Raw genomic sequence first — 12,229 nt, 5'->3', positions numbered from 1 at the left:
CTGAAAGCAGGGGCAGATAGGGTACATTTGTGCAATGCATGACGGCTTTTATTTCTGTTCTTTTCACAATAAGCACAATAAACGAGGGATTGCAGTATTATTATTATTTTTACTTAAAAGTATCATCAAATACTGTTAATTCAATGGGGAAGATGTAACGTAGTAAATCTTTTTTTTTTTCAAATAGAGGAATTCTCTTAAAATTCCCTTTTCTTGTAGTATGTGTTACTGCCTAACAGTTCACTTTTTAACATCCCATTTGCAATTGATTAATTAAAATTAAGATTGCAGTTTTAAAAAAAAAGCTTAACGGTTTTTGTAACATCAAAATAAAGTAACTTTAGTTTCCCCTGTTCTAATCAAAGCAAACATGTTTTGTTCTATCATTGCTGAATTTAATTTTATTTTTGCCATTCAATACCTTGAAGCTCTTTTTTTAATACAAGTTTTGAATTCATGCAAGTATCTGTCTTAGCCTGTAGCTTTCTAAATAAAAATGGACAATTTTTCTTTCTTTTTCTTCCTGAAGAAAAACAGCAAATTAAAGTCTTATAGAATTCTTATTGCAGCCTTGAGGAATCAATTGTCTTTTTCTTCTTTTTTTATTTGATTTAAGCCTAAACTCTTCTCTCTTAAACTTCATCAGCTAAAATAGACTCTTATTTTAAAGGTAATGGCAGCTTAAAGTCTTAATTCTTTCATATTCTTCTCCGCAGCTGTCATGAACTCCGTTGGAACTGAAAAATACAGAAGTGCAAGGTGGGCTCTCTGCAATCTGTCTTGATTTTATTGGATTGGCCGGACGAGTTTTGATTGTACGGATCGATGGGAGGTGATAAAACCTTTGGAGGCTGCGCAGTTTAACGAACAATGTGCTGCTCTGTGGAGCCTCAACAAATACAGTGATGTTTACATGCTTTGATAAGTGGTTTATTGAAATAGCTTTGTTGCTAGGATAATACGTTTGCATGTAAGTAGTTGCGCTAGTGATTAATTGTGTTAAAAGAAAGCCTTGATAACGTCATTATTGTTGTTTTTAATAGCTCTATAAATGCTTTGCACTTGAAGCGGTCGAATACCGGTAACGTTTTTAGCATCACTGACTCAACCACAAGCATTGACAACAAGTAACGCCTTGCACAGGGGTCAGGAACTGATGGCTCGCGAGCCATATATAGCTGTTTTCATGAGTACATATGGCTCGGCGATGCAATTTCACCATTACACATTTTCCCTGCGGTATAAGTCATATGGTTAAGCCACGGTTTTGGTACATGTATCGTACCAACATACCCTGTTTTGGCAGTAGGTAATAAAAATACTTTAAATGGAAGCTCATTAAGCTATGTATGTTGAGATACTTTATGATGAAGACCAGGATCTGAAATAACGTCTGCCCGGACGCCCAGGGCGGGCATCTTTTAGGTCGGGCGTACAACTTTCAAAACGTCTCCGCTCGGGTGGCCGACAATTTTTCTTCGTTCGGTTTGGAAATTTGGGAATTTCGGTTCGTTTTGCAATTTGCATACTCGGCAGCCGATCAGAAGCCCGCATCGAATAACTTCGTGCTTCCGGACTTTCCAGAGCGTTATAAGGTCGTGTATTTGCATATCATTTTCCAAAGTAGACGCACAGAGAACAAAAAGAAAAACGGAGAACTGGTTAGGAATCAAGCCAAAATCTCAGCCCCAGAAGAAAGATTCAAAATAAGCTACCAGAATGTATGACGCTACAAAACATAAACGTACATTAAGAACATTGTGGAAAGAGGAGTTCACGTGGCTTGTAGCAGATGACGCAACACAAACATTGCATGAATAAAGATGAATAAATACAGGTAGATACAACAGATTGAAAACAGCGATGTCATATACATGCAATAAATGTTATAAGTAGATTTATAATCAACTTAATTTTAAAGTGTTATTCTGGTATATATTCTGATTATCAATCCTTAATACTTTGTAAGAATTTGTTTTTTTTAATTAGTCGTCTTATTGTGATTCAAATTGTGAAAAATGGGGCAGGCAACTTTATGGCTGGGCAGGCACCTTTTCAGAGTTGTCTGCCCTGGTGTCCGGTAACTTTTTGAGTTTCAGACACTGTGAAGACCCACAGAAAACAATCAAAAAAAAAAACACGACTCCAGCAAACAACTCAGAGAAAGAAAAAAAAAAAGAAAATTCTTGTATATATATCGGACACACCCGGTTTCCTCCCACATTCCAAAAATATTTATACATATTTTTTCTTCAAATTATTTCACTCTTGTCATTTTCTGTCATGACCCTGATTTTGCATTTTTTTTCTTCCAGGAAACAAAGGTCAACTCAAATTCTTAAATACATATTTTGTGTCACAACAAAGACATGTTGGAGTGTTTTTATTATGATCATCCTTCTTGCTGGACATCGACGGCCATGCCGCCTATCTGTTTACATTATCCTGGTCGCAAAAATCCCAACTGGACTCCGGCCAAGAAGCCAAGGGAAAGAAACCAACACACCGCACAAGGACTGGCTGATGAATTCTATTCATTCTTCAGAAGTAAATCTACAATTTCTTGCAGCGTGTTTGCAAGCAACGTGATAGAAAAAAAGAAGAACAAACAGAACTTGGGAAAACGTTTACAATGACACACAAAGTAAAGCTGTTCTTGTGGATATTTTGGGGCTTATCTCAAAAGACTGTTTGCCTTCGGCGTTAAATGCTTCTTAAAGGGACGCTTTGCCCTGCCATGTGCTTACATGCTTTTTAAACTTTAGGGACCTCTCTTTTTTTAGGAGCCTATTTTTCCTTTCGTGAGGGGGTTTGACTCTTTTTCTGCTTTTAAAAATGTTGCTGGACTCTCTGTGATGAAATGTGACTTTAATCTCTGCCCAATGTTGCTCAAAATCTTTTTTTCCAGTGTATCAGTTTGTCTAAAATTTGCCTCTACATTACAGTACTTGTCATCTTTACCTGGATCACAAAACATATTATTTTCCTTTTTAGAAACTTAAACAATTCAAAAACCTGTCAAAAGCTTAATTTACGTGCATGAAAATTATTTTCTTTTTTGTCTTTACATGAAAATCAAATCAAGTTAAACCAAAGAATGACTATTTGTTTTTGAAATAAAACATTTGGCATGACAAATTAGAAAAAAAATAAAATAAAAGGGTATTCTGTTGGGGTTTGCACATTCTAGTGGTGAGCTCATCTTCTTTTCTTGTTTTGGTAACATTTCATTTCAGTGATACTTTGGTACTCGACCATAATCAGTCTGGGATCTGTGTTGGAACACCGAATGGCTCTTGTACCGATCTTGTTTTTTTTACAAATGCATAGTATTTATTTTTATACGTTCTTCATTCCAAGATCTCTAAACTTTTGATAAAACATGTCCATAGACATGAATAATTATTTAAAAGTGTGGCTAATAAAGATTCAACAGAATATATATACGTAAATAAAAACATCTTACACCATTTACTGTACCTTTGAGCAGACACGCATACACCATTCTCTTTTCTCACAATAATCTCCTTCTTGAACTCGATCGTTGTTCTCGTTTTTTTTCCTCTTTTCCTCCTCCTTATCTCTAAATTTCTTGGGGCCCATAAAAGGAAATAAAACACACTAAATGACAGTAAATTATAATGTGATCCCTTTCGGTCACATTTTCAACACTTGTTAGGGTTGATGATCTCTCTCTAACTGTTGCTACTAGACCGGGCAATACTAGCCAAGATGGTCGCTCATCTTACTAAGCCTCAAGTTTGTCGGTTTTCGGCTGTGTTCGAGTTCCGAATTTTCGTACAACTAAAATGGAAAAACACAGAGTCGTTAAAGTACCGAGGTATTGCTGTATTTAAAAAGTAATCTCTAACTGCAAATATTGAAATATATAGTAGTGATTAGTGGTTGCATAGGTCAAAATTAGATGGCGCTGTACTTTTACCATTTTGACAAACAAAAACAATTATCAATTTCCCAATAAACTTCATGAAGACTCCCGTGAAAAACAATCACTGATAAACAATCAATGCATTCACAAATCAATCAAAAAGTGAAATATATTCCCCAATAGCTACTGTATTTTTCTCGTTAAAGTACTCAAAATGTCTTTGCGTTCCTTTTTTTTCCATGTCATTGGTGGGTTGACATTGCCATGACAATACAAAGAAACATTGTCATCGAGCCAAATTCCTTTTTTTTACGGTAGAGCTCAGCATTTTCCAACTGGGTTTATCTAATCGGATTATCTGTTCACTGTTTTGGAATCAAAACTACAACACGATACATGTTTCAAATTGTTAGCTTGGGCAAGTGAATGTATTTCGACTTGTTTTTCTTGTGCTAATGCATCTTGCTTACTTTTGGCGTATCTGTTTTCGCCCTTATTGCTGTTGCTGTCTAAACAAATACGCACACTGGACTTTGAGTTTCTGACACAATGATGGATTTTAGGTAAAAAGAAGTAACAACAATAAATAAAGTAAGAGAAGCCAATTACACAGTAAGCTAGTTCCTAGCTAGCATTTTAAACTGCTAACCAAAACAAGCTAAGACTGATACATTTTGAGCAATCAGAATCAATAGATCATCATATGCCAATTATCTTTTTGAAGACGATTTTTAATTTGAAGAATGACGTATTCATTAGTTTGCTTCCCTTCATGCTACTGTGACAGTATGAATGCCCCAACGTTGATTATTTTTTTACATTACAAGATGTGTATTCAAATATTTTATTGGTAAATGCTAATTACATGTATCACTGTATTTAAATGAAGTAACATTCAAAATGGCATTGGACATTTTGATTTGACACTGAGTTTTGGGTTACCCAGGCTAATCCAAGTAAGCTGCTAGCTAGAAACTTACCACCTTTTTTATTCTCCATCCTCGTTGGATTTATTGGAGTCCAATGTAAACTGGCTGCATAGCGACAAAATAGACGCACATTACGTACACTAGTGGAGTTGTTACTGCGATATGAATTTAAAAGGCCTTTGCGCTTGAATATGTGCGCTAATTTCCCTGGCTTCAGGATTTACAGTCGTTGTTGCATTAGAAAAAAGGATTTGGTTGTGAGGGGACAACGCTTGATTTTTCTTAAGTGCTTCAATGTGAGAACTATGAATAAAGTTATGCTTTCAGCTTTTAATGGTTGTCTTTTTTCTGTTTCTTTGTTGTTGGTTTTGTGGTATGAAGTATTTCAGCAAGACAATAGACCTGTCAACAATGTCCTCGTGCAGTGAGGTTTCATAGTTATGTATTCTTCCGTCGTGATAAAAAGTCAATGCAATGAGAAAAAAGAACTGACTCGCTGTTAGCATGCTAATAATATCACTAAAAGTATTGTTTGAGGCTGAGGTGTGCGCCAAATCAGAAATCTTAAGGTGCTTTTCTACTACACGGTTCAAGCCCGCCTCGTCTTGTCTTTTTTGTTTTTCCATTATGAAAAATTACCTGGTCCTTGGTACCTCCTCCAAAGAGGTTCCACGAGACAGTCACGTGTGTCACTGCTACATTCAAGACATATCTTCCATTGTGTGCCTGCGTATGACCTATACAAAAAACTATTTTTTTCAAGTTTTATAAGCTAACATTTTGCATGTGTGTTCAGCGTTAAACGACAAAAAAAAGCCAAGTATTTTCCAAGCCTTGCACAGATTTGGCATTTTGTTTTTTGCTGATTGCGACACTCCTTTCACATGATATCTTTTACATCGGCATGCTGTCTTCTTAGAACATGCATTACTTCTCACGTACATATGCACACAAAACCATTATTGACGCTGTGAGATTGTGGGGCTGCTGGAGGGAGGGGGGTGGACAGCGGGGGGAACAGCGCCATCATGACAATTGCGCATATTGCCAAACGGCAACTCACTAATGGCGCCTCATCTACCGATGTGGAGAAGGAAAACAAGTGAAGCTAACAAACTCGGAGTTTGCCTTCATTACGGGAGGCCTGACATTAGAACTCCAACCTAAGGCCGTGAACAGTGTGGAAGCGATGGATGGCGAGTCATGCCACAATTTGCGAGTGGATTAAAAGTGACCCTGATATAAAAATGCACCATGATAACATTGAAGGGTGAAATATTGGTGTGCGGATTGTATATCAAGCCCGCACCCTGTCAACTGGTATACCATATGTATTTGACAGATACAACAATGCAGATGATGGATGGACAGATTTGATAGAACATAAACAATATGATTATTAGTTCATCCCCTATAATGAAATGATTCACTCAAAAATTAACCAAGATTGAGCCTTTTATGCGCCTATTGAAAAATCTGATTGTTTTTTTCTTGTTTTAGCTAAACTGATACACATTTTAATCACTCAAGTTTGACAGGTTTGCGTGGTTCTGATTTCCCCCAAGCGCCCTGACCTCACTCCCGGTAAAGCAAACAGTTTTGAATACAATGTAGAAAAATATGAGGCTATGTGTCAGAACTACTCAAAATTTATTACAATAGGGGCTGTCATGCTTGTTGAAATCATTTGACAGCCACAGGCTGGAAATGAGAATCTAAATGAGTGCTTTTCAATCTTTTTTTGACCAGGCACAATTTATAACAAATCATAAAGCAAGATTTTTTAATTGAAAAAAATATCAAGGGGCATGGGCAGCACGGCGGCGCAGTGGTTAGCGCATGTGCGGCACAGTTCTGAGGTCGTGGGAACCTCCTGCGTGGGTTCAAATCCAGCTACTGGCCATACTGTGCGGAGTTTGTATGTTCTCCCCGTGCTTGCGTGGGTTTCCTCCGGGCACTCCGGTTTCCTCCCACATTTCAAAGACATGCATTTCAGGTCAATTGGCCGGTCCAAATTGTCCCTAGGTGTGACTGAGCGAGTGAGTTGTCTGTCCCCGTGTGCCCTGCGATTGGCTGGCAACCAGTTCAGGGTGTCCCCTGCCCACTGCCCGGAGATGGCTGGGATGGGCTCCAGCCCCCCCGCGACCCTAATAAGGATAAGCGGTACAGCTAATGAGATGAGATGAGATCAAGGGGCACACCCATAGAAATACTTGGGCTCTGTTTAAATATTTTAAGACTTAAATTGTCAATACAAGCTATAACCCAACCTTAGCTGGAAATATTAATTAGTTGTCATCAAAGTTCCTTGAATAGTCTTCATTATTTCTGGTGGCAATGGTTTGTGTTTGTCATGATGACTCATTATATTCACCTGTGCCCGCTCGTTTGGCGCCAGCTGCTGATGGTTACCTCATTGGTTCCCCGTCCTACTTAAGCTCAGTCCTTTCACTCACCTGTTGTCAGTCCGTCAGCAAACCTCTGTTTTCACAAGGCAAGCATTTTTGATTCTGACTCCCGCCGGTCCCGTTTTGTCACCTGTTTTCCACTCGTCCGTTTCTGATTTCTCCGTTTGTCTCCGGCTACGACCTGTTTTTTTGACCCCGACCATGTTTTGATCTCCCGTTCCGGCTAACGACCTTTTTTTTTTTTTTCGTTTAACTGCGCTACGATCTCCCGCTCCGGAATATCCACTTCCGCATTCGGAACACGATCCGATCCCGTGAGCGGCTTGCTTCCCGCGTCCAGCAACGATCGGATCGCTGGCGCTGCCTTTCCTCTATATTTCAATCAACTTGTGAGTAACGTTACGCATCTGGGTCCTACTTCGGTTCTGGCGGTGACAGTGTTTTCTTTTTTTACTTGTTTTTTCTAGTTTACATCCCTTTCAAATTTTATTTTGTAGTTGATAAACCTAAAATTGGAAATATATTTTCCGGCAGAGCTCTTTTTTGTAAAGTAAGATAAACAATGGGTTAATTGAAATTGTTTTTTCCCTCTGCCTACTAGTTGAGAAAAACTTCTCTAAGGCCCATGTTTTCCCCGTAAACATGTTTTTTTTTTCCTTTTAAGTTTCAAATTGGAAAACAACAGTTATTATTTGCTTTGTAAAATATGAACACTATGCAAAAATATATGTCTCTATCATTTCACTATCCCTCTAAAGAATTGCATCCTACAGAGAAACCTCGTGTAAATGCAATTCCTTCCTGCACCGTTGAACGACGCTAATGCTTAAACAAAAATACCCTGCTATGGCCATTACCATAAAGGATGACATTAAGTTCCCTCAAAGTCTAATCACGTTTTGGGTTTTTTGTGAAAGTGAATAATCTACTACGTAATTGTTGCACCTGGTATATACAATGAGAGTTTTGTTCCAGTTGAGTTATTTTAGTGTGTGCATGATGATGTATGGGGACACTTGAGATTTTCTAACACAAAATGGATTTCTAAATGAGTCTCTTTATTCTTATTTTTGCACAGTTTAACTGGTAATGTAATTTCACTATTTTCTGATTCACATATACGATCCTAACATTCTTTTTTTTAATCCTATTCTTATCTTAACGTCTTTATCACATACCTGTCAACCTGTATGTTTTTGCCGTACAAAGTACGTTTTTTTACGCATTTTAAGACGAGTACGACGTGCAAGGAATTCTGTACGGAAAAACGCAAATTTGTCAATGATGGGTACCATCCGGTATACACGACAATCAAGTCTAAGGAGTTCGCCGCGGAAGCCTCTATCTCGGTATCGTTTTTTTTCGTTGCAAACGAAGCGAGCGGTTTGATGCTACCGTGCGCATGCGTCTGCCGCCTGGGGATTTCCCATCATGCATCATTCCGGAAATAAAAGGTGTACGATCATTTTGTATTTTGTAGGTGAAAATATGACAATTTGTACGGGCATGGAGCCGCGGAGGTTGACAGGTATGTTATCACATGTTTATCCTGGAGTGCCATGTGAAATTGTAATCATGTCTACTCTCGTTGTATACAATGTCCACTGTGTTGTTATCAATGATTCAGTATTTTTTGTGGGGTTTGTTTAAATTTGAGGAATATGTTTAGCTACTAGTTAAGTTGAATTTAACGTGATCAGGGTTACCACATTTACCAAACTATTATAAAACTCTGGAGTACAAATCAAACCAGGCAAAAAAAGGAATTGGTACAATTAAACTATTGTCTATATCACCGGTCTTTAATGTGGTGCCCACTGGCGTCAGGCAGCCCCCTTGAGTAGAGAACAGGAGTAGCCGACGGACTGGTTCTGAAAATAGCTCACCAGTGATGGTCATAAGGATTTTCTCGGAACTTTGATTTCTTGTGCCTGTAAGAATCCCAGTCTTTAAAACAATGTTTTAGTGATATTATTATTTTTTTCTATTTTTGTATTAGTATTTTTGTAGTGGTAGATCCGTGAACCGACACCAGATAAGCAGAAGATGATGGATGGGTGGGTGGGTGGATGGATGGATGCATACTGTAGTAGTATTTCTGTAATATAGTAATAATGTACCAGTATTTTTTAGCATTTCTCTGGTAGCATTTTTTTAGTAGAATTTTTGTCGTGTTTCCATAGTAGTATTAATGTGGTATTTCTGTAGTATTTCTGCATTTATTTTTGAATTGCTTTAGATATATTTCTGTACTAGTATTTTGTAGTACCTCAGTAGTTATTATTTTTGTAATATTTCTGTAGCAATATTTTTGTAATATTATGTAGTAGTATTTCTGTAGTAGTATTTTTTGTATTATAGTACTACTGTAGCAGTATTTTTATACTATTCCCATCTTTTTTTGCTTTTCAAAATTAAAGCAAAATAATAAATTTGGTCCCTGTTTTTAAGCACTAAATTTAATGATTAGTTTTGTAGAATTAGTAAGAAGTTAGTATCTGCGCAGACCTTTGAGAAAAGAGGGAATACAAATAAACATGACTTGACTTTACTTGACCAGTAGACAAAGACAAATAGACAAAGGGGACAATGCTGGCATAAAAAAAATATACATTTTGTTATTATTAGTAGTACTTTACTATTATGGATTGTCATTATACCTTTACCATTTTCGTCCGGAGGGTCGGATTAAAATTGTATATACCATTGGTTTGTCTTTTTGTTTGCATTAGCATTTGGCCAGTAATGCAAATTTGCTTCTAATGGGAATCAAGAGATGCAAAGGCAAGGTATAAATCGGTAGCAAGCCACCACAGACAGTCGTGAGACTACGAGGCGAGACGGCTCCTCTAATGACATCAAGTCGCCCTCCTGTTGTCACATTAATGTTTACCCTCTGAGAGAGCAAAAAAGAACCGTTCTCGTTTGCTTTCGCAGCACGTTGCTTTTGAACCCCAAGGGGACCAAATTAGAAAAATACGCTTAAAACCCCAGAAAAGCGGCAGTCACTGCGCCTTCCTCCATGTTATTTAGTCACAGCGCGTCATTATATATCAGTATCAATCTGACGTCTTAAAAGCCCCAGTGGGCATTTCATAGAAACCCCTAGTGGTGTAAATATATTTCATTTATTTATATAAAACCACATCCAATTGGTTTCTCCCCTAAAATGAAATGATTCACTCATAAAGGGAATATAGCAGTATTTCATTATAATTATGCATTTGCAAATGTACTTACTGTATTTTTCGGCCCACAATGTACACCAGATTGTAAGGCACACTTTTTAATTCATGGCAAATAATTGGTGTACCTTAGATTACGGATAATACTGAATATCACACAACTTGAAATGCCTTTTGAAGAAGCTGAAATGTTTTGCCACCATCTTACTACTACGAATGACAATTTCGCAAAGGTTGTTTGTCCATGTGGTGCTCTAAGGACAACTTACCTTCCACAGCTGAGCCCTGCATGTGATGTTCGCCGAGTCATGTGACTCAGGATACTGCCACTTGTCATCTTCAACTATTTTTCAACAGTTTCCTTCTCTAGCCTCTCACATTTGCCACTTGGCTGCAGGCGGTAGCGAATTTCGCAAAGTGGTATGCTTCAGGCTTCCTCACGTTGTCTTCTTTGAATGCACACACTTCTGCTTTGTTCTAAGCTAGAACAACCTGTAGTGATGAATTATTACACACTGTCGCTTTAAATAGATTGCTAAAAATATTTCACTATATATTAAGGGGAAAACAGTTTAACTAAATGTATTTTAAGGAAGATATCAAAGACAGTAAAAATTAACAAGTATAACAATCCCCCCTGATCCCCACCTCTAAAATGCAAAGGAAGATGGAAAAAAATACCGACAAGTGCTCATTCGCTTAAGACATGCATTACTGTACATCAAAATAGATTTATGAAGGACAAAATCTTGGAAGGTTCTTGAGCACAATAACAGTTGGTAAGACTGTTCACATTGTCTGATTGACTGACTGGTAGTTGAGGAACCTCAAAATTATGTGAGTTATCGAACTTAAGAATTAAGACCAGTCCGACAAACACTAATTGTAAAGGTTATTGTTAAATTCATCAAATCAAATGTTGTATATGAACTGTTTTTGAAAACTATGATTTCAAAGTTGTACTCCAGTTTGAAAGGCTAACTGTCAAACATACATTCGGTTTTAAACCCCAACTCAAACCACATTTGTACGCTCCAAATGAAACCTCATCTCATCTCATTAGCCGTACCGCTTATCCTCATTAGGGTCGCGGGGGGGCTGGAGCCCATACCAGCCATCTCCGGGCAGTGGGCAGGGGACACCCTGGACTGGTTGCCAGCCAATCACAGGGCACGCGGGGACATATAACTCACTCGCTCATTCACACCTAGGGACAATTTGGACCGGCCAATTCACCTGACATGAATGTTTTTGGAATGTGGGAGGAAACCGGAGTGCCCGGAGGAAACCCACGCAAGCACGGGGAGAACATACAAACTCCGCACAGGAAGTGTGGAGCTGGATTTGAACCCACGCAGGAGGTTCCCATGACATGAACTGTGCCGCACATGCGCTAACCACTGCGCCGCCGTGCTGCCCAAATGAAACCTAAACCCAATTTTAAAATGCCAAATCAAAACCTTCACGATCATTTGATACTCTAATTTGAAAACTCAAACCAAATGTAAAAATATCAGTTAAAACCCTAACAACAGTTTGAAACCCTAATTTGAAACCTGTACACCTGTTTAAATACTAACTTTTAAATCCCAATCCTTGATTAAAACCCTACTCTGAACTGATTTAAAAGAGTAAAACATTAACCTCTTAAAGAAATGCCAACTTTTATGAGACCTAACTTCAAAACCCAAAAGTGTCACTTGAAAACAAGGAACATACTGTCAGAGAGGGAGATAGTAAAACCAAAGATTCGAATTTGGCGCACAACTCTGCTCCAAACAATAGAATTTGTGATAATGTTATAAGCTGACAGCAAGC

General features: G+C 38.0%; 1 protein-coding gene across 10 annotated transcripts in view; it reads left to right on the top strand.

Annotated features, from left to right (window-relative positions):
- The window catches only part of prom1a (prominin 1a), an 87,343-nt gene extending 82,191 nt beyond the window's left edge, over positions 1–5,152 (top strand). For 9 of the 10 annotated variants that reach the window (XR_015851248.1, XR_015851247.1, XR_015851246.1 and 6 more), the window contains 2 exons: positions 717–759; positions 2,316–5,152. Coding sequence is in view for 2 of the 10 variants with exons in the window: in XM_088343253.1 (XP_088199379.1) it covers positions 717–741 (25 nt within the window). In the remaining 8 variants the exon portion in view is untranslated. Of the gene's footprint in view, positions 1–716; positions 761–2,315 lie in introns of those variants that run through there. The other variant, XM_088343249.1, reaches the window with a different exon arrangement.
- Positions 5,153–12,229: the final 7,077 nt, after the last annotated feature.

The sequence above is a fragment of the Urocampus carinirostris genome, chromosome 9 (assembly GCF_059441175.1).
Source record: "Urocampus carinirostris isolate Australia breed hairy pipefish chromosome 9, RoL_Ucar_1.0, whole genome shotgun sequence".
Classification (NCBI taxonomy): Eukaryota; Metazoa; Chordata; class Actinopteri; order Syngnathiformes; family Syngnathidae; genus Urocampus; species Urocampus carinirostris.
The sequence above is the reverse complement of the archived record's forward strand: the minus strand, read 5'-3'. Positions and strand labels throughout refer to the sequence as shown.